Here is a 27,032-nt window from a genome sequence, read left to right as displayed (position 1 = left end):
CTGAGGCTGGAGACCCCCCCACACACCCCCCCCCCGCAACCCCTGCCTCGGGACCTCCTGTGCCCCCCCCCACCCCACCCCGGCCGGGTGGAAGGTGAGCCCCAGCCTCCAGGAGGGCTTTTTTTTAGGGGGGGGGTGTGTGGATGCAGCAGCCGCTGCACCAGAGGGGATGGAGCAACCCTGGGGGGGGATGGAGCAACCCTGGGGGGGGATGGAGCTGGTGGGGGGAAAGGAGCAGCCCTGGGGGGGGGAAAGGAGCAGCCCTGGGGGGGGGGGGATGGAGCAGCCCTGGGGGGGGGGGGATGGAGCTGGGGGGGGGGAAAGGAGCTGCCCTGGGGAGAGATGGAGCTGCCCTGGGGGGGCAGGAGCTGGGGGTGGGGGGGGAAGGGAGGAGAGGGAGAAACCAGGAGCCCTGAGCGTCGGCGGGGGGGTGTCTTGGGGCTGTCCTCCAGGCTGTGGGGGGGCGGAGGTTGGGGACAGGGTGGGGAGAGGCCTGGGGTCTTGCCTGGAGGGCGCGGAGGCTGGGGGCGGGGGGAGGCAGTCCCCCCCCCCCCCCCGGTGGTGAGAGCAGGGCTGAGCCCCAGGGGTTGAGGATTTTTTTGGGGGAGGGAGGGGGGGCTCTGTTCCTGGCTCTGCCACGAAGTGACCTTGGCGAAGTCACGTCACCTCTCTGTGCCTCAGTTTCCCCCATCTGTAAAATGGGGGTGGGGGAGGGGTGGGGGGGTGGGAGGGGCGGGGGGGGGGGGGACACACCGCGGTACCGGCCATTGTAAAGCGCTGTGAGATTCCTGGATGCAATATTCAGCCCAGCCCCCTGCCACCGCGGGGAGGGGGGGGCGGACAAGGACCCTCTGCCAGGACCCCCTGGGGGGCCGATCCTGTTCCCCAGGCGGGACCCTTGGCGTTGGGGGGGGGGGGGGGGCGTTTTAGGGGGGGGGGGGCGGGCTGAGGCGCACATTAAAGGAGGCTGAACTGGACGCGTCGCTCTCTGCTCGCGGCAGCGGGATGGGGTCCCTGGGCGGGGGCGGGTGGGGGGATGCTCGGGGTGGGGGGGGGTCGTTGCAGCTCCCCTCGCTGCGGAGGCTCCCCCCGCCCTGGGGACCTCGCAGGGGGAGGATGAGGCTGACGTGGGGGCTCCAAACCCCCCCCCCCACAGGGGGGTGCACTGGGGAGGGCTGGGAGCTCGCAGCCCCCCCACCGCCGCTTGCTGGCACTGGGGCAGGTTTGGGGGGGGGATAGGGGATGTTGAGGGGGGGTGATGGGGCCGGGCTCGGAGCATCCCGGGATGTCGGTGCTGCTCAGCCCCAGCCCTTCACGAAGCCAAAACCGGGGCCCGGTGCAGGATGCGGCCGTCGGTGGGCACCGGGTGGCAGCGGGAGGAGGGGGGGGCTGTGTGGGACCCCGGGGCGGGGGGGGGGGGGGGGGGGGCAGGGGATGGATCCTGCCCACGCAGGGCCCCGTGCTGCGCGTCGGGGCGGCGCGATGCTGTTAATGTTTAACCGCTGGTGCCTGTCGGTGGCCGGCAGCGGTGGCGGCCAGTGGCCGAGGGACATCGCGGTGAGCCCCAGGGCCACCTCCCGCCATGAGACGGGCAGGTAACGCCGGCGGCGGGGGCTCGGGGACGCTGGCACAGGGACGCAGGGCCCAGGGGTGGCACAGCGGGGCTGGTCTGCTTGACACCAGTCCGGCAGCACCCGCGGGGTCCGTGGTGGTGGTGGCGGGGGACGGCCGGGAGCGATGCCGTGGGGACACCCTTCCCCTCCTCCTGCCCGGAGGGGCTCCAGCAGGTGCCTGCTCCTGCCCAGTTGGGCACTGGGAGCTCTCCCAGTCCCCCACGGGCATTTCCAGCCCGGGCCCTCGTCGGGGACGAGGACGGGGTGGCAGCCGCGGTTCGTGCAGCGGGAGGTGACACCCCCAGGGCACAGTTGGAGCTCGCCGCTGGGTCCCCGTCTCGGTGGCCACCTGTAAATCCCCGGGGTGTGTGGGGGGGGATGGTGGCTCGGGGCCAGGCTGCGAGTGTGCCCTGCGGGGGAAACTGAGGCACGCGGAGAGGGCAGGTAACGCCCCCGCCCGAGTCGTCTTGCTGGGGGGGGGGGGGTTGCCATCGTCCCTGCTCATCCCGGGGCTTCTCCTCCAGTGGGGCTCGGCCCAGAGGCTGGGAAGCGGAGCAGCCCCCAGGTGCATCCGAGGGACCCCTGTCACCCCAAAACCTCCGGGAGCCGCTGGCCGAGCCCCCCCGCCCCATCAGAGAGCCGGGGCTGCCGGGTACGGAGCGGGGCGCAGGGGTGCTGAGCCCCCCGGCTGGGCTGGGGGAGTTCAGCCCCACTTTGCCTCCGTGAAGTCATGGCTGGGGGGAGCCGGGGGGCCCGGGGGGGGGGGCAGCCTGGCCTGGCTGCTCACTGCCGTCCCCCCAGGGCTGTGCCATGGCCCCCGCCTCGCCGGCATCAGCCTCCTGGCCATCTTCCTCTTCCTCACCCGTCCCTCCAGATGTGGAGGCGCAAGGTGGCCCAGAAACACCGGGAGGTTGCCGGGAGTCCTGCCGTCACCGGGAGTGGGGACAGCCCCGGGTGGTCTCACCCCCCCACCACCCCAGTGCCCCTCTCCGGTTCGGTGGTCGTGCAGCCTCACGGCCCTCCCTTGTGTCCCGAAGGCTCCGCCAGCCCGAGCCAGGCACGTCGTCTTCGAGGACGAGGTGGTGCCATCGGGGAGACCCCCGAGGAGGGTCCCCCCCACCGAGGAAGGGAAGAAACCGGGGGCCAGGACTGTCCCCCCCGGGCTGGCACCGTGGCCACATGCTGTCCCGGACTACGTGGTGTAAGTGACTCCCACGGGGATGGGGATGGCTACGGGATGGGGTGTCACACAGCCCCGGGGACCCACGGCACCCAACCGCGAGGGTCCTGGGTGCGTGGGGGGCACCGGGGCTCTCCCTCCCGCACCCTGAGCCTCGTGGCTTCGTGGCGGTGCAGAAAGTACCCGGCCATCCGGAGCCCCCGGCAGCGGGAGGGCTACAAGGGCGTCTTCCAGGACCAGCTGGCGGAATACACGGAGCTGCTCAGGGAGGTCCGCACGGCACGGCGGGGGCTCCGGGAGCCGGAGGCGGCGATGGGCCGGCAACCCCGGCACGCCGCGGGCAGGACGGTGGGTCCCTCGGTGGGCGCCTGCTGCGGGCAGCGCGTGTTTAGCGAGCAACGTTGGGTGTGATGAGTTGGCCGGTCTCTGCGGGGACTGGGGATGAGCCCGGGGGGGGGGCTGCAGCGGGTGTTGGGGACAGGAGGGGACATGCAGACACCCAGGCTCCCGCGGCTGAGAGGTGCGGGCTCGAAGGCACCCGGCAGCTGCTGGAAAACGAGCGAGTGGCGGCATTTCTCGGCTACGCCCTGGGTGAGGTTTTCACCGGCTGCCCCCAAGCCCCCGCCCGGGCTCATTAGCCCTGGCTGCCTCATTAGGGCCCTGCTGAGCCCCCGGGACGCGTCTTTCTGCCCTGCAGGGTGGGAGCAGGGTGGCCCACCTCTAGGGCAAGTATGTGAGGAAGAGGAGGGTGAGCAGGGGAAGGGCTCAGGGTCTGTTCCCCGTGCTGGGGAGCCTGGGGGGCTGCCAGCCCACAGCCTCCGCGGCTGAGCGCGGTGCGGCCGGCAGGATTCGGCCTTCCTGGAGAAGCAGCAGCGCTGCCAATACCTGAAGCAGAAGCTGACGCACATCAAGGCGCGGATCCAGGAGTACGACCGCGACGCCCGCGACAGCGCCGTCTACTTCTGAGGCTGCGCAGCGGCCGGCCCCGACGCCGGGGGGACGGTGACCCCCGGGGGGGACCCCAGGGGCTGGGTGCTGGGGACTGGGGAAGGGGGGTGGCGATGCTGCGGGGAAGCGCCCGGTGCCCACCCAGCCGTCGCACGGAGAGTAAACCCGCAGGCTCCTCGTGCTGCTGGCGTCGGGGTTCCCTGGGTGCTCCGTGCCCCGGGGGGGCCTCCTGGCCTCGGGGTCCCCCGGGAGCCGCCCTGGGATCCCCGCGTGGGAGCCAGGCCCTGCGTGTGCCCCCACTTCACCCCGTGCCAACTTGGGACCAGCCCCTCGCCGGGGCGGCGGGTGCAGCTGCAGAAGTTGCCAGAACTGGTTTTAATAAAACACGGTGATGGTTTTTATTTTTTTTTTTGGGGGGGGGGGGGGGAGGTGGGGTCTTCATGCGCAGCCGGGGGCACCCGCAGCGCCGGGGAGGCAGCTGGGAGACGCGTCCCACCCCAGCACCCGGGGGACACTCCCGTCCCCAAGCAGAGCCCCCACCCCAAAGCCCCCTGAGGGACCCCGGGGGTGTCGTGTGTGTGTCCGTCCCCCCCCCGCGGCTCCGGGCTCCCCCTGAGTTCACCCCGTCCGATGTAACCGAGCCCCCCCCCCCTCCCCGGAGGCACCGGGACGGGGCCGGCCGGGCTACGGGGCTGCCAGCCGGCGGCGGGGGCGGCCCCCGGGGCTTCCCCCCCGCCCCCTCCCACCCCTCCCCGGAGGCGGAAACCGGGGCCGGGCCGGGGCCGGTCTCCAGCAGCGCCCGGCCGCCGCCGAGCCGCCGAGCCCGGCTGCCATTTTAAGGTGAACAAAGAGGCGGAGGCGCCGGCAGGTGAGTGGCTCCGCGGCGGACGGGACCCCTCCCGGTACCGGCACCGGCACCGGGGGACGAGCGGGCTCCCGGTACGGGAGGGCGCACCGGGGCGGGGGGTCCCCGCTCACCCGCCGCGCACCGGGGGGTCCGTCCTTCCCCGCCCCCCCTGCGCGCACCGGCGTCCCCACCGGCACCGGGTCCCTACCGAGGTCCCCACCGGTACCGGGATCCCCACCGGCATCGGCTTCACTACGGGGGTCCTCAGCCGCACCGGGGTCCCCACCGGGATTCCCCACCGGGATTCCCCACCGGCACCAGGGTCGGCACCGGGGTCTCCACCGGTACCGGGGTCCTCACCGGGATCCCCAGCGGCACCTGGGTCCCTACTGAGGTTCCCACCGGCACCGGGGTCCCCACCGGTACCGAGGTCCCGACGGGCACCGGCACCAGGATCCCCACCGGGGTCCCCAACGGTACCGGCGCCCTCGCTGGGGTCTCCAGCGGCACCGGGACCCCACTGGGAGCCCCACCGGGGTCCCCACTGGCACCGGGGCTCCCGGAGCCGCAGCCCCGGCAGGTGGAAGGCGAGAGGCGGCGGCGGCTCCTCCCGGGGGAGCGGGGCCGGGGGTCGCTCTGCCCGCCCGGTGCCCCCGCAGCGGGGAAGGGACCCCCGCGGCCCCCCGTTGCCGTGTCCTCCCCGCCGGCACCGCGGGGCTCCGGGTCGCTGCACCCCCGGTTACGGCTCCGGGAGCCCGAGACCCGCCCCCCCCAACCCCGCTCGGGGGCGGGGGGGGGTTCCCAACGCTGCCGTGTCCCGGCAGCCGCTCGGGTGGGGGTCTCCGGTGGGGTGAGGAGGGGTCAGGCCGCGGGGGTTAATCCCACTGGGATTGGTGCGTCCGGAGAATTACGGGGGGAGGTCGGGACCCCCAGAAATGGGGGGGGGGTTTGGCTTGGGCACCCCGGGGAGGTGCCGCCCCAGGCCTCTGGGGACCCCCAGGACCTAGTGCCCACCGTTGCTGCAGGTCAAGGAGGGCCAACCCCCCCCCCCCCTCCTCCGCCCCCCAGGGGCCCGATCCTGCCCGCTGAGCCCCGTCGCCGCCGGGTTGGGTTTCCCGGGAGGGTTCAGGTTTCCCCCGCGCTGCTCCCCACTGCGGGGTCTTCACACCGTGGGGGGTGGGGGGGGGTGTCTCTGCATCGATTTATTTATTTATTTATTTATTTATTTTTAAAAACCCCAAATTTTTGAAAACCGCTTCGCAGCTTTTCACTGGGAGGTGTTAATGTGCCCTGTGTTATTATTATTTATTATTATTATTATTTTTCTAATCCAGCCAGATCTGCTTACGGAGGAACCCTCGGGGTTAGCGCTAGCCTCGGGTAAGAGGTTTTCTGTTTTAATTAGAATTTAAACAATCCAATTCATTCAGGCGGTGTCTGGCGGCCACGGTCGGGGGGGCTGGGGGCGGGGGGGTGGCCGGGGCCGGTGTGGTGGGGCCTCGTGCGTGGGGCAGAGCTGGGACGCGACCTGGCAGCTTTTGCCGGGAGATGCTGGTGAGTCACTTCTCCTCCCTCCCCGTGCCTCAGTTTCCCCATGAGCGGCGGTGGCGTGGGGCCGGGCACGGGCGGGCGGTTGTTGACGGTGCCGTTGGGCTGGTGACGGGGGGACCAAAGTCCCCACCGGGCGTGCGGAGACGTGGAAAACCCGGCCGTGCAGCCTCGCACAGCCGCAGCGCCGGTGCCGGCACCTCCCGGTGCACCGACGGCTCCTTCCATCTCCCCGCCAGGCTCTCCAACGCCGCCCACCCCCGCTGGACCCCACCACCGCCATGTTCAGCAAGAAGTCCTATGATGGCCCCCCCACGGGCTATGGGTCCCCCACGGGCTACGGCCCCCCCACAGGCTATGGGTCCCCCACGGGCTACGGCCCCCCCACGGGCGATTACGGCTACAACTACGACGCCCGCTCGCCCCCGCCGGGCTCCTACTACATCGAGGACGTGCCGCAGCACTTCTACAAGTGGACCTCGCCGCCCGGCGTGGTGAGGATCCTGGAAGCCATAGTCATCCTCCTCTGCATCGCCATCTTCGCCTGCGTGGCCTCCACCCTGGCCTGGGAGTACGGCTACGGCTTCGGGGGGCTTTACGGCAATGGGCTGGGGGGCTTCTACGGCTCCGGCTACTACGGCAGCGGGTTGAACTACGGCTACGGTTACGGGAGCTACTACGGCGGGGTCACCAACCCGCGGGCGGCCAACGGCTTCATGATCGCCATGGCCGTGCTCTGCTTCCTGACCCAGCTGGGGCTCTTCGTCGCCAGCCTCAGCAAATCCAGCAGCTCCCGCTCCCGGCGCTTCTACCTGGTGGTCATCGTGGTCTGCGCCGTGCTGGCCTTCGTCATGCTCATCGCCTCCATCGTCTACATCGTGGGGGTCAACCCCCAGGCGCAGATGACGGGCAGCTACTACTACAACCCCTTGCTGACCATGTGCAGCCAGGCGTACAGCGGCAGCACCTACATGAACCAGTACCTCTACCACTACTGCACCGTGGACCCCCAGGAGGTGAGGGTGCACCCCAGCTCCCGCCAAAACACCCCCCCACACACCTTTTTTGGGCCAAACCCCCTTCAAACGTGATGCTGAGCACAGGAGGGAGAGCGTCGGTGACCCGCGTCCTGCCCTTGGGATGGGTCTCCAGCCGAACGGCGTTTTCCCCTCCATCTTTAACGTTTCTGGTGGCTGTTCCGTGACCAGAGCGGGCGGGGGGGTGGCTACTGGTGCGGGATCCCAGCCTGGCTCTTTGCCGGCGTGCGGGAGGAACCGGGACGAGCCGGCTGCCAGCGCCGGGGGAGTTTCGGGGAGGGGTTCGGGGTTGTCGCCCCGGCGCGAGACCCGGTATCTGGTACTTTGGTCTCCCCGGTCGTAAAAGGTGTTTGAAGAAGGTTGGGGCAGGGGCGGGCTGTGACTCGGGGCTGAGGTGCGGGGATGGGTGCGGGGGTCAGGGTGCCAGCTGGGTGCCAGCCCTCCCTGAGCACCCCGGCCGGGCTGGGGGACCCCAAGGGGTCAGTGGGGCAGCGAGATCCTTCAAAACAAGGTCCCTCAGCCCCGGTTTCGGCTGGGGCCGGCGGGGGGATCCTGCTGTGGCACATGGGCTGGGACTGGCGCTGCCGGTTCCCATCCGGCCGTGCCGGCCGTGCCGCATTCCTTCGCCCTGCGCGGGGGGAGCCGCGGCACCCGCGCTGCTCCCCGTTCCGAGCCTGGCCTAATCCGTCCGCGCCCGGCCCCCGATTTTGGTGCGGCGGCGGGGATTCTGGCTGGTGGGAAGCCATCCGGGGTGCGAGAGGTGGCCCGTGGCCCAGCTGGGGGTCGGGGTGCCGCACGGAGGTGCCGGGGGCTGCCAGCTCCCTGCTGCTCCCCGAGCCCCACGTTTGTCCTGTACCTGTGGGAAAATCACCGAAAATCACACCCCCTCCCCCCCAAATTGCTTGAGCTGGCCCCAAAAGCTCTCGAACCCCCGATGGACTGCCCAGGTGTGTATGGGGGGGCTGTCCTGCTCATCTCCCCCCACCATGGCGGGGTGTCCAACATTGGGATAATTTGGGGATGGGGGAGCAATTCTGGCTCAGCCCAGGGAGTTCGGGGGTCCCCGGACCCCTAGGACGGGGTCTGCGCAGCCCCGCGGGACCCCCACGCTGAGACTGACCTCCCCCCTCCCCAACCCCGCTCCCTCCGTCCCTCCAGGCCGTGGCCATCGTCTGCGGGTTCCTCATCGTCATCCTCCTCTGCCTCATCTGCTTCTTCGCTCACAAGACGCGGAGCAAGATCTGGAAGTACGGGAAACCCAACATCTACTGGGACAAGGTGCCGGTGGTCCAGGAGGGTCCCAACGTGGAGGAGTGGGTGAGTGGGACCGCGGGCCGGGGGTGCCGGTGGGTACCCGGGGGGGGGGGCGGGGGGCAGAAATTTCCCCCACCTCCCCGCTGAGCATCCTCCCTGCTGCCCTTCATCAGTGGGGTAGCGCTGGGCCGGGATGTGCCGGGGTGAGCACGGGGACCCCCGGGCTCCTGCCAGCACCGGGGCTGTGCCCAACCCGGCCGGGGCTGGCTTCGTGCCACGAGCCTCTTTTTGCCCCATTTGTGCCACCCTGGTGCCTGGTCCCGGCGTGTTTGCCCGCCGCCGGGGTGCGGTGTTATCGCCGCCGGTGCGCCGCGGTGCCCGGCGCTCGCCCGCGTCCCCTCCCCGGCACCCCGTTTAGGGCGCCGTGGCTTTTCCCAGCCGGGTACCGTTCCCCGGCAGCGCGGTGCCAAGCCGGGTGAGCTGGTCCCGGACTCCCTGAAAGACAAACAAGGGTGGGATCTGATGGGCCGGGCGCCAGGAGCGCAACGGCGAGGCTCCGGGTCCTCTCCCCTTTGCTCGCCCCGCGCCCGGGGGCGCCGGCCATGGGACGCTGCCCGTCGACGCCGCGTGTGGTTTCGGTCTGGGCAATGATTAACTCGGCTGCGTGGGGCCGTGCCACCCCGCTGCTGTGGGGTGCAGCAACCGAACGGGCACCGTTCGGGCTTCGGAGGAGAGTTGTCCCTTGGTGGGGGATGCTGGGGACGCATCGGCTCGGCCCCCCGCGGCCCCCGGTCCCGGCCTGGCCCCACTGCGTGCAGGGACGTGCCCTGTCCCGTCCTCGCTCCGCAGCTCCCCGAGCCGGATTCTCCGCTGGAGCCGGTGCCTGGGGAAGGTGTGGGGAGTCTGAGGCATCCCATGGGGATAAAATCCACCCCTGCCCCATGGCTCTGGGGGTGCTGCCGTGCCCCTGCCGAGGAGCTGGGACAGTGGGCAGCCATGGACCGCTGCGTCCCTGTCCCCGTCCCCAGCCCTGTGCGACCGGGGGACGCCGGGGGTGCTCGGACACTGGGCTCCCCACCGGAGCCCGCAGCGATGACGTTTATCACGTTTATCTCAACCCTTCAATGCGAAGCCGGGGTCGGGCACAACAGTCGCCCTCGAGCCCCGGAAAGCTCGGCTCCGGGCCGTGCCGCCGTCCCCACGCCTCCCTCTGTCTGCAGGTCTAATATTTATTTTTCATTTTGCAGAAATACCTTTGTTCTGGTTTATTTATTTTTGGTAAAAGTCCCTCCCTTGTAAAGCATTTCCTGCACCGGGACGGGCTGGAGGGGGAGGGAGGGAGGGAGGGGGCAGCACCCCACGCTCCCGGGCTGCCCCTCACCCTCACCTGCCCCTCTGGGGGGGCGTCACCATCCCCTGCACCCACCGGTGACACATCCCCACTCGGTGGGGAGGTACCGGGGGTGTGAAACCCTCCCTGGAGACGTCTCGTTCCCTGTTTATGGTCGGGACCGAGATAAAGGGGTGACCTTCGAGCGGGCGGGAGCCGCTGCCACCCTCCCGGTGCGGCACACGGGGACGTGGCTGTCCCCACGCTGGTGGCGGCTGCTGGCCGTCTCACCTGGTGGCCCCGGCAGGCAGAGGAGCCCCCAATTAACGATGTCTTCATTAGCTGGGGTGTGCGTAGCGGGGGGAAGCTCCGGAGGAAGTGGCTTTCCCAGCTGGAGCTGGCAGCTGCCGTCCCCAGGGCCACCATCCCCGGCAGGGACCGGCTTCCGCACAAACAGCCCACAAAGGCCAGGAAGGAAGGGGGAGGGAGGGACGGACGGACGGATGGACGTCTGTCCCTCCGGCCCCACGTCCTCCTTGAGGAGCCCAGGCCGGGCCGGGGCAGCAGCGGGGGGTCCTGGGCCGGGGGGTGATAAAGCCTGGGGGGTGTCACAACCCCCCCTCCAAGCTGTGTGTCCGTCTGTGCCGGTGTCCTGATGGGATCCCCCTCCCCAGACACTGCTCTGGCCACCCGTGGGGGCTCCCCCATCCCTCGCGCCCCCCCTGCCCTCCCTAAACCCACTGCAGCTCTGCCAGGGCTCGTCCCCCCCCAGCCTGTCCCCATCCCTGCCCGTCCCCTGCCGGGACTCCCGGGCTGCTCCGGGATTTCTCCGGCCCCATGGAAGGGAGACCGGTGTCCCCGTATTCCTGGGGCCATGGGCCGTGCCCCGCTCGGGGGCGGGCGAGTGTCCCCACCGTCCCGGCACACGGCTGAGCGTCTCTTCCCTCCCCCCCCCGCCTCCAGGTGAAGAACGTGGCGGACGGGGCCAGCGTGCAGGACGAGACGGCCACGCTCGCCTACTCGGAGAAGCCGACGAGCCCCATCACCGCGCCGCCCTACAGCCCCCCTTCCTACAGCTACCCCCCCCCGAACGGCTACTACCCCTCCGGGACCTACAGCAGCCGGGGGTGAGTGGCCGCGAGGGGACCCTGGGCAGCCGTCCCACCCCGTGCCGAGCTGGCTGATGTCCCCGTGTCCCTTTCAGCGACCAGCCCGACCGGGGCGTCACCCCCAGCCCGGCGGAGGAGAAGGTGCGGGAGCAGCCCACCAAACCCCCCGCCCGCCGCGGCCGCCGGCGCCGCCGTAACCCCGAGCTGGACGAGTCGCAGTACGAGACCGACTACACCACGGCCGTGGAGTCCGGCGACGAGCGGGACCCGGACCAGTGGGCCAGGTGAGGGGGGGGAACCCCTGGGAGACCCCCCCCTGCACCCAGAGCCACCCCTCCAGGGTCTGACCCCAGAGGGGACTGGAACACCTCTCTGATGAGGAAAGGCTGAGGAATTTGGAGCTTTTTAGTCTTAGATCTTTAGATCTTATCAACGCTGATAAATACTGAAAGGGGGGGTGTCAGGAGGATGGGGCCAGGCTCTTCTCAGTGGTGCCCGGGGACAGGACAAGGGGTAACGGGCACAAACTTGCCCATGGGAAATTCCATCTCAAGACGAGGAGGAACTTCTTTGCTGTGAGGGTGGCAGAGCCCTGGCACAGGCTGCCCAGAGAGGTGGGGGAGTCTCCATCTCTGGAGACATCCCAACCCCGCCTGGACGCGTTCCTGTGCCACCTGCTGTGGGTGACCCTGCTCTGGAGGAGATGATCTCCAGAGGTCCCTTCCCACCCCGGCCGTTCTGTGATTCTGTGACCCTGCCCCTCTCCCGCAGCCTCTACCCCCCCATCACCTCGGACGGCACCCGCCAGAAGTACAAGCAGGAGTTCGACACGGACCTGAAGCGCTACAAGCAGCTCTGCGCTGAGATGGACGGCGTCAACGACCGCCTCAACCAGCTCAGCAAACAGCTCGACAGCATCTCCGAGGACAGTCCCCAGTACCAGGTCAGGCCTCTCCGGGGACCACGGGGACGCTGGGGGGCTACCAGGACACTGCGGGGTATTGGGGGGTGGATGCTGTGGGGGCATTGGGGATGGATGCTGTAGAGCATCTGGGATGGATGCCGTGGGGCATTGGGGTGGATGCTATGGGGGCATCGGGGAGGGATGCTGTGGGCCATTGGGGATGCTGTGAGGCCACTGGGACACTGCAGGGCATCGGGAGGTAGATGCTGTGGGGCATCAGGGTTGGATGCCACGGGGCATCGGGGAAGCTGCAGGGCATGGGGGATGCTGTGGGGCATCAGGGATGGATGTTGTGGGGCATCGGGGATGCTGTGGGGCATCTGGAATGGATGTTGTGGGGCATTGGGGATGATGTGGGGCATTGGAGATGGATGCTATTGAGCATCAGGGATGGATGCTGCAGGGCATTGGGGACACTACAGGACACCAGGGATGGCTGTTGTGGGGCATCAGGGATGGATGCTGTGGGGCACTGCGATGCTGTGGAGCATCTGGGGTGGATGCTATGGGGGCATCGGGGAGGGATGCTGTGGAGCATCAGGGATGGATGCTGTGGGGCATTGGGGATGCTGTGAGGCCACTGGGACGCTGCAGGGCATCGAGGGGATGGATGCTGTGGAGCATCTGGGATGGATGCTGTGGGGCATAGGGGTGCTGCAGGGCATCAGGGATGCTGTAGGGTACCACGGATACTACAGGGCATCGGGGATGGCTGTTGTGGGGCATCAGGGCTGCAGCTGGGCATTGGGGATGGATGCTGTGGAGCATCTAGGGCGCTGTGGGGCATTGGGATGCTGTGGAGCATCTGGGATGGACCTGTGGGGCGTTGGGGATGCTGTAGAGAATCGGGGATGGATGCTGTGGAGCATCAGGGATGGATGCTGCAGGGCAGTGGGGACGCTGCAGGGCATCAGGGATGCTGTAGGGTACCACGGACACTACAGGGCATCGGGGATGGCGGTTGTGGGGCATCAGGGATGGATGCTGCGGGGCACTGGGATGCTGTGGGGCATCTGGGATAGGTGTTGAGGGGCACTGGGGTGCTGCGGGGCATTGGGGACAGATGCTGCAGGGCGTTGGGGACACTGCAGGGCATCAGGAATGCTGTGGGGCATCAGGGTCACTACAGAGCATCAGGGATGGCTGTTGTGGGGTGGGGCATCAGGGATGGATGCTGTGGGGCCCTGGGATGGGGTGGGGCATCAGGGATGGATGCTGTGGGGCCCTGGGATGCTGTGGGGCATCAGGGATGGATGCTGTGGAGCATCTGGGATGGATGCTGCGGGGCATCAGGGACGGATGCTGCAGGGCGTTGGGGACACCGCAGGGCATCGGGGACGCTGTGGAGCATCGGGGATGGCTGTTGCGGGGCACGAGGGATGCTGCAGGGCACCAGGGGTGCTGGTCACTGCTCGTCCCCATGGGACACCCCCCCCCAGCGTGGCCCCCCGTTGTGACCCCCACCTCCATGGCCCCCATTGTGACCCCCCCCTAACCCCCGGCTCCCTTGGCAGGACGTGGCAGAGGAGTACAACAGGCTGAAGGACCTCAAGCGGGTGAGTGTGCGCAGTCTCCCTTTCCAGCTGACGTGGGGCTGGGCTGGTGCGATGCATCTCGGGGTGGGGTGGGTGGGAGTGGGGGGGGGGGGGAGGGGGGTGTGAAAACCGTCACCCCCTCCCCGTGGCCCTGCGGCTGAGGCGGGTCCGGTGCTGGCCTTGCAGAGCCCCGACTACCAGACGAAGAAGCTGGAGACCAAAACCCTGCGCAACAAACTCTTCCACATCAAGCGGATGGTGAGCGACTACGACAAGGTGCGGGGGTAGCCCGTGACACCCCCCCCCCCCCCGCCCACCCTGCTCCCCACCACCACGGCAGGATGGGCACAAGCGGCCCCCCACCCACCCACCCCCGCCAAAGACTTTGGTGCATTTTGGACCTTTGTATAAAAAAAACCAAAAGAAACCCGCGATTCAAGCCCACCCCACGACGTCGGTGCCAAGGGCGTGGGGCCGGAGGGGGCTGCTGGAGCAAGACCTCCCCCCCCCCAACCCAAAACAACCCCCCCGGTGTGTTCCCCCCCCCCCACTCCGTGCCTTCCCATCCCCTATCCCGGGGGCTGCGGGTCCCCTCCCGCTGCTGTAAATATGTTTGGGGAGGGGGTGCGGCCCCTGCCGGCACTGCGATCCGGGTACCAAAACGTGTCCGCAGCCTGGTGCCGGCAGGGATGTGCCGGATGGGGCAGAGCATCCCTCAGCCGGGCACTGGCCGGGGAGGGGGACAGAGCCCCACATATCCCCCCCCCACACCCCAAGCCCCAGGGGCTGCCTTTTGGGGAGCAGCCCTGGGCAGGGGCGATATTTTATAAGGAACTGGCTGAAACTGTGTAATTATTATTTTTTTTTTCTTTTTTTTTTAAAAAAAATAAACTGTATCTATTGATTTTAAAGCGGTGTCGGTGTGAAAGGGGCCCTGTGTGGCAGCGGTACCCCCCCCCGTGGAGCATCCCCATATTCCCACCCTGGCACGGCCACGGCGCATCCTGGTCCCTGTAGAGCCGGAATCCTGGGGTGGGGGGTCCCGCATGGATCCTGCACGCCCAGCCTTGCGTGTGCTGTGGGAAACGGCTGCGTCCCCCTCCCCAAAACAGCCCGGACCCTGCACTGGACTCCCCCCGGCTTCACCCCCCCACCCCGGGCTCGCCGCCGCTGCTGCTGCCCAGCCCCACCAGCATCCCACCCACCCAGGGCAAACCCAGCACCCCCCTCCCTTCACCATGGGCAGGACCCCAAAATCCCACTACGGGAGGTGGGGACAGGCACCTCCCAACCCCTCATCTTGGAGGGGAACCCCAAATCCCCCCCCGCCCCCGGCCCCGGCATTTCTCCCCATTTTCTCCCCTGATCCAGTCCTTCCCCCGCGGACCACAGGATTTATTCCCAAGGGACTCCCAGCCACCCTCCCTGCCCCCCCCGCCCCAAAATACCCAGGATTTCCAAAAAAACCCATTCAATTATAGGTGCCTTATTGCGGGGTGAGGGGCGCTTAATTTTTTTTTTGGGGGGGGGGGGGACCCCGTATCTCCCACTCTGCTTCATCTTCCCCTTTCAGCCTGGGGTGGGCTCCAGCATCGCTGCAGGATAAGCCCCTTGCCCCCGCCCTCCCCACTCCCCCCCCCCCCCCCCCAAGCCCCAGCAGCTCCCCCGGCCTTGTAAGAAACATCTTTTTATTGACGTCCGTTAATTTCTCGAGTATCATCGAACAAGGATTATATTTTCAGCGAATCAATCTAAACGACACGTTCCCCGCCTTCATCCTGCCTCCGTCTGTTTGCGCGGGGGATACCCCTGAGCAGCAGAGTCCTGGGGGGGGTGTGTGTGGGGGGGTGACACCCTATGCCCCCCCACCCCCCCCTACCCCCATCCCACGCTGGCAGGACCATCGTCACGGGATCAGAGGCCACGGGGTGTGTGTCCCCCCCACTTCCAATATGTCCCTTCATCCAGCACAGCTCAGCCCTGGGGACACCCTCCCCCGCTCCCCCCTCCCCCCCCCTTTGCAGCCAGATTTTGGTGCCACCCCCACCCCACGCCCCCCCCCCCCGGCAAAAAGTCATCCTCTCCCCCAAAATCTGGCTTAAAAAAAATAATCGTGAGGCACAGGAACATGGCGAGCGTGGGGCGGGGGGGGGTGGGGTGTGTGTGCTGGCACCCACCTCCCCCCCATGGGGGTGCTGGATCCAGACCCCGGGGGTGGGGGGGTGTCAAAGCACCAAGCGAGGCAGCGGGGAGGGGGCTGGGTGCTGCGCAGCACCCAAAAAAAAGGACCGTCTGGTTTGCACCCTGCGCGGTGCATGGCCCCGGTGTCCCCCCCGCCATCTCCTCCTGCGTCCCCCCCACCTTGCCCCGACAGCAGAGACGCTTCAGCAGAAAGTGCCGGGGGGGGGGGGGATGTGGGGGTGGCGGCTAGGACCAGGCATGGAGGAGCCTGGTCCCCAAAAAAAAGGGGCTGCTCCGAGCTCAGCACTTCAGTCCTGGAGGCTGGATACGGCCCCGGCCGCGGCAGCCCCTGGGCAGGGCACAAAGGGGCTTTAAAATGACCCTTTTTCCACCATTGCCAGGACTTGGAGTGGGGGGGGTGGGGGGGGGGGTGGGTAAAGGCAGGGGGTCCCGCAGCAGGACACCCCAGAGGATGGCTCTGCACAGCCCCCCTGCCCCCCCCGCTCCCATTCCTCCTGTCCGAGCCTCCGGCCATCTGAAATTCAGATTTGGAGGGGCAACCAGAGGACGGTGTGTCCCCCCCCCCCCGCCAGGGCTCCAGCCCGGCTCCGACGGGGGCTGGGGGGGGCGGGGGGGGGGGGGCGCAGAACAAGGGACCAGCCCCAGGGGATGCTCCAAGGTCCCTGGGGGATGCAGGGTGGGGGAGTCCAGGCAGCTCCGCTTCCCGGGGGTACGAAAGTTGGGTGTCCGACAGCAGTGGCACAGCCCGTACCTTGGGGTTGAGGACGCCGCCGCCGCCGCCATGACCCCCCTGCTTTTGGGTGGGGGGGGGGCGGGGAGGGGAGCAGCGGCAGGCGGACGAGCTCCGAGAGCGCTGCGGGACCCGGGGGGCGGCACAGTTCGGGGCTCCCCAGGGATGGCACCGTCTCAGGGCGCTGGAGGGAATGCGGGTCCGGCTGCTGGGTGTCCCCGGGGTGTCCCCGGGGTGGGGAAGAGGCTCTGTCCCCTACTGCCCCGTCCCGTAGGGCCAGTTGAAGGTGCTCCCAGACAGCAGCATGTCCCTGATTAGTGTTTCGATGGGCGTCTTCCCCACCAGCCTCATGAAGAAGAGTTGGGAGATGAGGGCGGCCGGCACGGCCCGGAGAGCCGGCAGCCGCAGCAGGAGCCGGCCGAACCGCTGGGGCTGCGAGGGGTACTGCGACCGCACGTACTCCGTCAGGGCCACCTGCGCCTTCTCCTGCAAGCTCTCCACATGCGCCGGGTCCGAGAGGCCGCAGGCGTCTGCGGGAGGGATGATGGGATGGAGAGGGGTCAGCGGTTGGAAATCCCCCAATAACCCCAGTGACACCCCACCACCACCACCACCACCACCACCCCCAGCCCCTCTCTGCCATGGCCACGCTCCCGCCCGGCCGCTCTCCTCGCGGAATGAGGGATGCGGGTGGCTGCAGCACGGTGTGAGACCCCGGCTGGGACTGCTGCTGCTCCTCCCTGCTAAGAAGGACCGGGCACCTCTGCAGCACGAGATAAGCATGGATGGACCAAGGGATGGGGCTCCCCAGGACCCCCACACACCCCGCCGCCAGCACACAGGGGTATTTGTGTTACTGTAGGTCTCATTCCCATCGTCCCGGGGAAGCGCAGCCCTGTGCCCGGGCGGACAAGTTGGGATGCTGCAAACCACGGTGGAGAAGCACCGGGGCACGAGGACCCTTTTCCACCCCTCCGAGAGCCACACGATGCTCTCTGGACCCCAAACCCCGAGGGAAATGGGGGCCAGATGCTCCCTGGGGGCTCCCAGCTCCATGGGACGGGGATGGGGACGGAGCCCGGTGGCGGCACCGACCTACCCGGCGTGAAGAGCGCGATGGCTTTGAGGCAGCTGTACTCGGCCGAGTCCACCTGGAGCCGGTTGAGCTTCTCCACCTGATCCTGGAAGATGCGGATCTGGTCCATGAAGGAGACGACGCGGTCGGCCGACATGGGGGAGGCGTGGAAGCCGGCGGCGGCCAGCAGCGGGGCCATGTGCAGCGGCAGCGCCGACTGCGCCGCGTTGAGGACGAAGAGCTCGCTCCAGCTGAGCCGCAGCAGGGCGACTTGGTCGGAGACGGGCAGCTCGGGAAAGAAGGGGATATTCCGGGCCCATTCCACCGTGCTGAAGAGGAGGCGGGCGGCCAGCTCGCAGATGTTGTCGATGCCCATGACGCTGCCCTGCTGGGCGTACTGGGAGCCGTAGCGGGCGGCGGGGTACGGCTCAGCCCGCAGCAGTTGCGAGATGAGCTCCGACACCGGCTGCCCGTTGAAGTATTCCCCGCTGGGCATGGTGTTGGGGCTGGTGCTGGAGTGGGTGGGGGGGATCCGGCCCCGCTGCACGGCTGCGGGGAGGGAGGGAAGGAGAGAAGGTGTCTGACCGCTCCTGCATCCCCCATCCCGTTCCCTCTGCCCCCGGCAGGGCGAGGAAGGAGGGGGATGCTCCCTCTCCCCACCCGGCATCCCCAAATCCCGTCACCCCAAGGAACAACGGGTGGTTTTCAGGCGCTCGGGGAGAGGGAGGCGGCGCGTGCCGCCCGCTGTGCCCGCCGGCGAGCTGCCTGCCAGAGCCACGCCGAGCTGTTTAACATCCCGGTGATTCACCAGCAGCTCCCAGCGCCGAGGCTTGGCCATGGCCTCCCACCGGCAGCCGGGGTGGGATGGCGTCTGTGCCATCGCCTCCTCCGCAAGGACCCAGCACCGTGCCACCGTGCCCATCAGTGCCACCTCTTCCTAGGCAAGGACCCAGCACCGTGCCCATCGGTGCCACCTCCTCCTCCAAAAGGACCCAGCACCATGCCACCATGCCCATTGGTGCCACCTCTTCCTGGGCAAGGACCCAGCACTGTGCCCATCGGTGCCACCTCCTCCTCCACAAGGACCCAGCACCGTGCCACCGTGCCCATTGGTGCCACCTCCTCCTCTGCAAGGACCCAGCACCGTGCCACCGCACCCATCGGTGCCACCTCCTCCTGGGCAAGGACCCAGCACTGTGCCCATCGGTGCCACCTCCTCCTACACAAGGACCCAGCACTGTGCCACCGTGCCCATCGGTGCCACCTCCTCCTCTGCAAGGACCCAGCACCGTGCCACCGTGCCCATCAGTGCCACCTCTTCCTGGGCAAGGACCCAGCACTGTGCCCATCCGTGCCACCTCCTCCTCCACAAGGACCCAGCACCGTGCCACCATGCCCATCGGTGCCACCTCTTCCTAGGCAAGGACCCAGCACCGTGCCCATCGGTGCCACCTCCTCCTCCAAAAGGACCCAGCACCATGCCACCATGCCCTTCGGTGCCACCTCTTCCTGGGCAAGGACCCAGCACCGTGCCCATCGGTGCCACCTCCTCCTTTGCAAGGACCCAGCACCGTGCCACCATACCCATCCATGCCACCTCCTCCTCTTCAAGGACCCAGCACTGTGCCCATCCGTGCCCATCGGTGCCACCTCTTCCTGGGCAAGGACCCAGCACTGTGCCCATCAGTGCCACCTCCTCCTTTGCAAGGACCCAGCACCGTGCCACCATACCCATCCATGCCACCTCCTCCTCTTCAAGGACCCAGCACCGTGCCACCGTGCCCATCAGTGCCACCTCCTCCTGGGCAAGGACCAAGCACTGTGCCCATCCGTGCCCATCGGTGCCACCTCCTCCTCTGCAAGGACCCAACGCTGTGCCACTGTGCCCATCGGTGCCACCTCCTCCTCTTCAAGGACCCAGCACTGTGCCGATTCATGCCACCTCTTCCCAGGCAAGGACCCAGCACCGTGCCACCTCCTCCTCCACAAGGACCCAGCACCGTGCCACCTCCTCCTCTGCAAAGACCCAGCACCGTGCCGCCGTGCCCATCGGTGCCACCTCCTCCTCCGCAAGGACCCAGCACCGTGCCCATCGGTGCCACCTCCTCCTCCGTAAGGAGCTCCGGCCACGCCGTGCCAACCGGGTGCCCCACCAGCACCACGTTGTGTGTGTGTGTCCCCCCCCCAGCACCAGCTGCAGCAGAGCAGGGCGATCGCTACCCAAGGTCATCGCACGGCGGCAATCATTTATTTGCAAATAAAACGTCCATCTTGGAAGCGTCGTTAACCCTGGGGCACTCCCCCTCCTAATTGCATTCAGGGAGAGCCATTTTTCAGCTTCGCCCCCCCCCCCCCCGCCCCCCCACCCCCACCCCCCTCCCATTAGCGCCCACTATTTGCTCAGTCCCTAGTAATTAATTTATGGGCTGTTCATGAGCCACTTAAATGAGAGCTCTAAATCATGCTAAGTGGCAATAATGCCATCTCGACTCCTCGGGAAAGGAGGGAATTACTGTCCTGCTTCCAGTATCCTTCCCCCCCCCCCCCCCATTTGCTCCTCGCATTAATGCCACCTGCCACTGCGCAGCCCCATCCCCGCGGCACCTCCGTCCCTCTGTCCCCACGATGGGACTGGAGATTTGGGGCTAAACCCTTCGTCCCCTTTCCAGCAGCCTGGGAAGAATGTGGGGTTCTTTTCCGCCCCCCCCCCCCCCGCACCCCGGGCGATGGGGAGGGAGCTCAGAGCACCCCGGGGATTTGCACGGCTCCGGAGCTCATCCCAACGCCTGGGCCACCGGGGCTGTCCCCGCTCCAGGCGTGTCACCTTATCAGCTCAAGGCTCCGGCTTTTCCAAACAAACACCACCTGCACCACCGGCACCCAGGGCTGTTCGAGGAGGAAAGGGGAAAAAAAAAGGAAAAAAAAAAAAGAAAAAGGATGGGGGGGCAAAAAGGGTGTTTTTGATGCAAAAAGGGTTCTGGGAGAAATGGGAGAGCGTCTGGCTGCAGTGAGAGCAGCATGGGCATCGGCAGCACCGGGAGCACTGGGAGCACCGGGAACAGCGCAGGCACCGGCAGTGCCAGGAGCACCGGGAGCAACAGGAGCACTGGGAGCAGCACAGGCATCGGCAGTACTGGGAGCACTGGGAGCACCGGGAGCAGTGAGGGCACCAGCAGCACCAGGAGCCATGTGGGCACTGGCAGCACTGGGAGCGCTGGGATCAGCGCAGGCACCAGCAGTACTGGGAGCACCAGGAGCAGTGAGGGCACTGGCAGCACCGGGAGCCATGTGGGCATCGGCAGCACCAGGAGCACTGGGAGCAGTGCGGGCACTGGCAGTACTGGGAGCAGTGCGGACATCGGCAGTGCCAGGAGCACCGGGAGCACCAGGAGCAGCACAGGCATCGACAGTGGGAGCACCAGGAGCAGTGAGGGCACTGGCAGCACCGGGAGCCATGTGGGCGTCGGCAGCACTGGGAGCACCGGCAGCACCGGGAGCCGCGTGGGCATCAGCAGCACCAGGAGCACTGGGAGCACTGGGAGCAGCGTGGGCACCGGGAGCACCAGGAGCACTGGGAGCAGTGCAGGCATCAGCCGTACTGGGAGCACCAGGAGCCGTGAGGGCACTGGCAGCACTGGGAGCACTGGGAGCAACGCGGGCACCGGCAGCACCGGGAGCCGCGTGGGCATCGGCAGCACCAGGAGCACTGGGAGCACTGGAAGTAGCGTGGGCACCGGGAGCACCAGGAGCACTGGGAGCAGTGCAGGCATCAGCCGTACTGGGAGCACCAGGAGCAGTGAGGGCACTGGCAGCACCGGGAGCACTGGGAGCAATGCGGGCACCGGCAGCACCGGGAGCACTGGGAGCAGTGCAGGCACCGGCAGCACCGGGAGCCGCGTGGGCATCGGCAGCATCAGGAGCACTGGGAGCAGCGTGGGCACCGGAAGCACTGGGAGCAGCGCAGGCATCGGCAGCATTGGGAGCACCGGGAGCAGTGCGGGCACTGGCAGTACTGGGAGCCCTCGTCTGGCACCGCAGCAGCCCCCCCACTGTGGCAACGGGGTTCACCGGGACCCCCCGGGAACCGTCCCCATCCCTGTGGCGTTGGCCGTTACCTTCCTTCCTCATGCCCACGCGGAAGCACTTCTTCAGGCGGCAGTACTGGCATTGGTTGCGGTGATGCTGGTCGATCTGGCAGTCGCGGTTGGACCTGCGGGCAGGAGCGGGGGCAGATGAGGTGCCGGGGAGGAGGGACATGATGCCGCCGGGGGTCCCTGAACCCCACCCAGCCCCTCCTTCACCCACTTTCCCCCGTAAAAAGCCCTTCGCCTCCCAGCGCGGCCCCCTCGGTGCCGGCTGTGCCACGCCGGCCGCGGCGTGCAGACACAGGCGCTCCGATGCTATGGAAACAGAGCGATTCCCTACCGCAGGGGCTGCCAGTTCGCCGTGCCAGCGATGCCCAGGGCTGGAGGAAAACCCGAGAGACCCCCGGGACACGAGGCTGCCACCCTCGGGGACACGCAGGGACGGGTGCCGGGGTGCGACGCCCCGCGTCCCGGCATGCTGGGGAGGGGAGGAGGGGGGGGAAGCATCGGAGCAGCCCCCCGGCCTCCCAGCCAGATGCGTGAGGAATTTCAACTATTTCCTACGAGGCCGGGGCTGCCCCGTGTGTCCCCCGTGGCGGTGACACGGCCCCGCACCCTCCGTGCTCCGCTCTGGCCTCGACGGGATGATCGCGGCGAGTGCGGCAAAGCAAAAATTGGTGACACCGGAGCAGCGGTGTCCGTGTCCCCAACCCCGGCGCGGGGTCTGCACCGGCCGGAGGGATGCTTTCCCCCCCTGATCCCAGCAGCATCGCAGCCTGCAAGGGGGGGGGTCATGCCCACCCCCGGGGCAAGGAGCTGCGGGCACCGGGTAGCCCCGCACCACGCGGCCACCACCGAAGGCAGCCCCCGAGCCCTGCTCCTGCGGCAGCGCGGGGAGCGAGGCGCTGGGACAGGCTGTGAGAGACGTTCCCCGATGCCTTCGGTAGTGTCCAAACCGCCCCCCCCGTCCCCGTCCCCCTGTCCCCACGGGACATTCGCCCTCCCGAGGGAATGACGCCGTCCCGAGGGTCGCAGCAGGCACGGGTGACACCGGGCGCTCGCATCCCACCCGAAGGGCTGCGGGAAAGGGGGGAAAAAGGGGGTTTATCAGCAAAACAGGGATAAATTAAGGCGTAAAAAGCAGGAGGGAAGCGCAGGCAGGGCCGGGCCACGCCGGCGGCGGCTGGGCTCTGCCTGGGAATCCCGACACGAATCTCCTCATCCCTACACGACTCCAGAGGCGAGCCAGGCAGGGATTCCCGCCGCGCTCAAACCGGAATTAATTCACCCCCGAACATCACCGCTGCGCTGAGCGCATTGGCGAAAACGCGCGGCTGATAAAAAGTTAACGCCGGCGGAGGAGCGAGCGATAGCTAATCAAAAAAAAAAAAAAAAAAGAAAAAAAACCCCAAAAAGAAAAAAAAAAACCCAACCCCGTCAGATTACATCTTCATCAGCCGCCTGCGCCGCGGCGGGGGCCAAAGCTCCCGCCACCCGCTGCCGGGGTGTGTGTGGGGGGGTCCTGGGTGACCCTCACCGTGGCCTCGGCGCACCGGCCCCAGCACCAAGAACCGGGCCCCCCCCCCCCCCCCCCCAAAAAAAACCCCTCCTCTCAGTTTTCTAGCGGCTCGTAGCGAGTTTCCCAACTGATGGGCTGCAGCGGAGCTGGGAAACCGTGAGAATACAAAAGGCGTACACTGTGCTAATTATGTAATTAGAACATGTAATTATTTAGTGCAAGAACTAAACTGAATCCAACTCACTTTTAATATTCAAATTAGAGCAATCTGGGCTCGATGCTGCTTTTGACTCCTGGAACAAAGCAGATGCCAGGGCTGCCGGGGGTGCATTGTTCCCGGCCCCTCCAACACTTACTCCCTACTTGGAAAAACCAATGATTTTCCACCGCACCGACTCAATTCCCAGCATAAACGGGGCTGGGGGGGGGAAACCCAAAACACCTGAAGCAGGTGCCCAGACAGCAGTGAGAAGCACAGGATAAAATCTGGGATGCTCGCAGCCCGGGAGAAGCCCCTCCATCGCCCCCCGCACTGGGCATCTGGGATGCAGAGTCCGTCCCTCTCCCGGGGAGCCCCGATTTGGCCTTTTCCTTTGTTCCAGGAAACGGGAATTTCTCCAAAGCCGCCTGTACTCCCCCCATCTTCAAATCATTCATCTCGAGCAGCCGCTCGGCTGAGTCCGCCGCTCCGATGGGGAAACTGAGGCAGGGCGGGCGACGCGCGGGCTGCACCCGCACCCACGGCGGGCGATGGGGAGGAACCGGGGGCTAACGGGAACCGAACCCTGCCCCAGGCCGGCAGCTCCGGGGCCCCGCTCCACGGCCACCAGCGGCTGGGGCTGACGTCAGCCAGGACCCGGCAACGCCGGTGCCGGGAGCTGCCGGGAAGAGGAGATGCTGCGCACGGGGGAGGACGAATCTAGGCCGCCCAAACGAGAGCAAAGCGGCTCGGAGACGGCTCCCGCCGCCGCAGCGGCGCTGCCCCTTCCCTTCCCGACGCCTCTCAGATGAAGCTCAAAGCAGCCGACACCCCCCACCCCCCCACCCCCAGGCCTTCGGATGGGGAGAAAGCGGGGTGCGGAGCTGGGGTGCCCCGTCCCCAGCCTGGCTGGGGGGTGCCCACGGCCGGGATGTGGGTGCCATCCTCCCTGGGTTAGGAAACGCTGCTGGAGGCGCCCGCACGTGGATCCAGAGCTGCGAGAGAGCCCCTATATATACCCCTATACCCCCCCACCGCCCCCCCGGGGACAGCCCGGAGCCAGGGTCCCCCACGCCCGCCAGCCAGCCCCACGCTCCGTTCCAGCCCAACGGAAAACTCCGGAGTTATTTCCAGCTCCAAACTTCGCAGGGGTCGTATCCTGGTCCTGCTGGTGGGCCTGAGGCTGGGGAGGGGGGGACACACACTGCAGCCCCTCTCCCCGGCATCTCCCCGGAGCCGCAGCACGCCGGGCCGTTGACATCTCCGGTTAAAATTATACCCGCTGCCGCACTGGTGCTTTCTCCGGGTAGAGCGGCCGTGACCGAAGTGACTCACAGCCACGACGCGTTTTCAGGCATTAGCCTGGAACGGCAATTAATGCCGGAGCAGCTCCGGGTGATGACGAGGAGCCGGACACCGGCTGTGCCCCGCGGCCCAGGGGATGAGGCGGCCAGGGCATCCGTCCCCGCGGGGCTGGGGATGCGCCGGGCAGAGGGGCTGCAGAGCGTGCAGGGACCCCGATAGTGCTGCACGGGGGCCAGCGCGCAGCCACGGCAGGGCCAGCGCGGAGCTGCACGGGGGCCACTGCGGAGCCAGGCTGGGGACCTGCACTGGGGGCCACCAAGAACCTGTACTGGGGGCAACCAGGGAGCTGCGCAGGGGCCACTGCAGAGCCAGGCTGGGGACCTGCACTGGGGGCCACTGGGGTGCTGCACCAGGGACCACCAGAGTGCCTGAACTGGGGGCCACCAGGGTGCCGAACCAAGGGCCACCGGGGTGCCAAACCAAGGGCCACCAGGGAGCCTGAAGTGGGGGCCACCGGGATGCCAAACCAAGGGCCACTGGGGTACTAAATCAAGGACCACCGGGGAGCCTGAACTGGTGGCCACCGGGGTGCCAAATCAAGGACCACCAGGGTGCCGAACCAAGGGCCACTGGGGTACTAAATCAAGGACCACCAGGGAGCCTAAACTGGTGGCCACCGGGGTGCCAAACCAAGGGCCACCAGGGTGCCAAACCAAGGGCCACTGGGGTACTAAATCAAGGACCACCGGGGAGCCTGAACTGGTGGCCACCGGGGTGCCAAACCAAGGACCACCGGGGAGCCTGAACTGGTGGCCACCGGGGTGCCAAACCAAGGGCCACCAGGGTGCCGAACCAAGGGCCACTGGGGTACTAAATCAAGGACCACCGGGGAGCCTGAACTGGTGGCCACCGGGGAGCCGAACCAAGGGCCAGCGGTGTGCCAAACCAGGGCCCACCAGGGAGCCTGCACCGGGGGCAACCCTTAGAGCTGCAACCGTGCCAGGGCTCTGCCACCCCCGGTGCCCCCCCGTTCTCCCCCGACTCTAGTCCCCGTCCTCCCCCCCCCGCCCCCTGCCCCGGCCCCGATCCCTACCTGCAGGTGTAGCTGAGGTTCCTGCGGATGCTGCGCTTGAAGAAGCTCTTGCAGCCCTCGCAGGTGAAGACGCCGTAGTGTTTCCCGCTGGACTTGTCCCCGCACACCACGCAGTCCACCGCCGCCCCGGCCCGCTCCTCCTCGCCGTGCTCCGCGTCGCTGCCGCCGCCCGCCGGGGACGCCGCCTCCTCCCCGCCGCCGCCGCCGCCGCCGCCGCCGCCGTTGGGCTCGCCCCAGCCGCCGGCCACCATGGCCATGGCTCCGCGGCCCCGGGGCTCAGCGCCGGCCCCGCCGCCGCATGGAGCGGTGCGCGGCGACCGGCGCCTCCCGGAACGAGTTCAGCAAGTTTTGGGTTTTGGTTTGTTGTTTTTTTTTTGTTTTTTTTTTTTTTTTTTTCCGAGGGGGGGGGTGGGTGGCGGCCGGTTTGGGATTTTGATAGTTTGAGGTTTTTTTTTTTGGTTCGGGTTTTTTTTTTTTTTTTTGTTTTCCCACCCCCCCGCCACCCCCTGACCCCAGGGTCTCCCTCCCTCCTTTTCCCCACCCCCCCACCCCCTCGCCGGTTACCGGGGGGGCCCCGCGGAAACTTTGCGGCGGCGGGAGCGGGGCCCGGCGGGGCGCATCCCCCCGCGGGGCGCGGCGGCTCCGGGCGCGGCGGCGGCGGCGGCGGCGGCCCCGGGGCTCGGCCGCATGCGGGGGCCGCCGCTGCCCGCCCCCGGTGGCTCCTCCGCTCCGCGGCACCGGCAGGGAAGGAGGAGGAGGATGATGATGAGGAGGAGGAGGAGGCGGCGCTGCCCTGGCCCGCCCTCGCCCCTACGGGCCCCGCCGCCGCCGCCGCTGCATGCAGCCCGGTCCGGGTCCGGCGGGACCCGCTCCGCCGAGCCCCGGGGCTCTCCCCGCCTCCCGCGAAAGAGCAAAGTTCAGCCGCTGCCGCGGTGGCCGCCCTGGATGCTCCTCCCCGTCCTCCTCCCCTTCCGCTCGCCGCCCGCCGGGTCCTGCCCCGGCCCCGGCCCCGCCGCACCGGGCCGCCCCCGCCGCCCCCCAGCCCGGGGATGGGGCGGGCGGCTCCGTGGGCCGGTGGTACCGGTTGCGGTGCCGGTTGCCGTAGCCCGGTGTGGTGCCCGGTACGGGCAGGGCGATGCCATGGAGCCTTTTGGCGAGCGGAGGTGGCTGGAGGTGGCCCCCCCCCCCCCACTCCCACCCGCCCGATGCCCTTCGGGGACCAGAGCCCTTCGCTGGCCCCCGGGGACCGGGTTGCAGGGCCACGCCGCAGGCCGCGGTTATGGCTGCGGTCCTTGTCCCCGTGTCGTTGTCCTCCCCCCACCCCCAGCAAGTGACCTCTGAGCTGCAGGACGCGGCACCGGGCAAATTCACCGCCCGGGTGGGTGGTGGTCCCCCCACTGCTGCAGCCCTGCGGGGGGCCACGGGGGGAGGATGGCAAGCCATTTCCCCCCCGCGCCTG

General features: G+C 68.0%; 3 protein-coding genes and 1 long non-coding RNA gene across 4 annotated transcripts; 2 read left to right on the top strand and 2 right to left on the bottom strand.

Annotated features, from left to right (window-relative positions):
* The first annotated feature begins 1,509 nt into the window (after window positions 1–1,509).
* Window positions 1,510–4,150, top strand: OCEL1 (occludin/ELL domain containing 1). Its single transcript, XM_063358233.1, has 5 exons — window positions 1,510–1,595; window positions 2,138–2,265; window positions 2,651–2,814; window positions 2,970–3,141; window positions 3,640–4,150. Exons 1-5 carry the CDS (start codon window positions 1,583–1,585, stop codon window positions 3,757–3,759), a joined length of 597 nt encoding a protein of 198 aa, XP_063214303.1. The 5' UTR covers window positions 1,510–1,582; the 3' UTR covers window positions 3,760–4,150.
* A 356-nt stretch (window positions 4,151–4,506) lies between these two features.
* On the top strand, window positions 4,507–14,208 carry OCLN (occludin). The gene is made up of 9 exons (XM_063358347.1): window positions 4,507–4,609; window positions 5,923–5,968; window positions 6,376–7,152; window positions 8,332–8,490; window positions 10,721–10,884; window positions 10,962–11,150; window positions 11,638–11,809; window positions 13,345–13,386; window positions 13,552–14,208. The coding sequence occupies exons 3-9, from the start codon at window positions 6,418–6,420 to the stop codon at window positions 13,651–13,653; spliced, it is 1,563 nt and encodes a 520-aa protein (XP_063214417.1). The 5' UTR covers window positions 4,507–4,609; window positions 5,923–5,968; window positions 6,376–6,417; the 3' UTR covers window positions 13,654–14,208.
* Window positions 14,209–15,545: 1,337 nt separating this feature from the next.
* Window positions 15,546–25,965, bottom strand: NR2F6 (nuclear receptor subfamily 2 group F member 6). Its single transcript, XM_063358236.1, has 4 exons — window positions 25,574–25,965; window positions 21,488–21,582; window positions 17,397–17,921; window positions 15,546–16,827 (listed from the first exon to the last, which is right to left on the bottom strand). Exons 1-4 carry the CDS (start codon window positions 25,828–25,830, stop codon window positions 16,553–16,555), a joined length of 1,152 nt encoding a protein of 383 aa, XP_063214306.1. The 5' UTR covers window positions 25,831–25,965; the 3' UTR covers window positions 15,546–16,552.
* Window positions 17,930–19,746, bottom strand: LOC134526397 (uncharacterized). Its single transcript, XR_010073954.1, has 3 exons — window positions 19,432–19,746; window positions 18,637–19,347; window positions 17,930–18,303 (listed from the first exon to the last, which is right to left on the bottom strand). It is a non-coding gene; the product is annotated as an uncharacterized LOC134526397 (long non-coding RNA).
* Window positions 25,966–27,032: the final 1,067 nt, after the last annotated feature.

This window comes from Chroicocephalus ridibundus, chromosome 22 (genome assembly GCF_963924245.1).
Source record: "Chroicocephalus ridibundus chromosome 22, bChrRid1.1, whole genome shotgun sequence".
Taxonomy (NCBI): domain Eukaryota; kingdom Metazoa; phylum Chordata; class Aves; order Charadriiformes; family Laridae; genus Chroicocephalus; species Chroicocephalus ridibundus.
The sequence above is the reverse complement of the archived record's forward strand: the minus strand, read 5'-3'. Positions and strand labels throughout refer to the sequence as shown.

Coding starts and splice junctions, on each gene's coding strand:
- OCEL1 (XM_063358233.1), top strand. Junction 2,815..2,969: donor GCTGTCCCGGACTACGTGGT/GTAAGTGACTCC, acceptor GTGGCGGTGCAG/AAAGTACCCGGCCATCCGGA. Junction 3,142..3,639: donor GGCACGCCGCGGGCAGGACG/GTGGGTCCCTCG, acceptor TGCGGCCGGCAG/GATTCGGCCTTCCTGGAGAA.
- OCLN (XM_063358347.1), top strand. CDS start 6,418: ATGTTCAGCAAGAAGTCCTATGATGGCCCCCCCACGGGCTATGGGTCC. Junction 8,491..10,720: donor GTCCCAACGTGGAGGAGTGG/GTGAGTGGGACC, acceptor CCCCGCCTCCAG/GTGAAGAACGTGGCGGACGG. Junction 11,810..13,344: donor AGGACAGTCCCCAGTACCAG/GTCAGGCCTCTC, acceptor CTCCCTTGGCAG/GACGTGGCAGAGGAGTACAA.
- NR2F6 (XM_063358236.1), bottom strand. CDS start 25,830: ATGGCCATGGTGGCCGGCGGCTGGGGCGAGCCCAACGGCGGCGGCGGC. Junction 21,583..25,573: donor AACCTCAGCTACACCTGCAG/GTAGGGATCGGG, acceptor TCCTGCCCGCAG/GTCCAACCGCGACTGCCAGA. Junction 17,922..21,487: donor CGTGGGCATGAGGAAGGAAG/GTAACGGCCAAC, acceptor CCCTCCCCGCAG/CCGTGCAGCGGGGCCGGATC.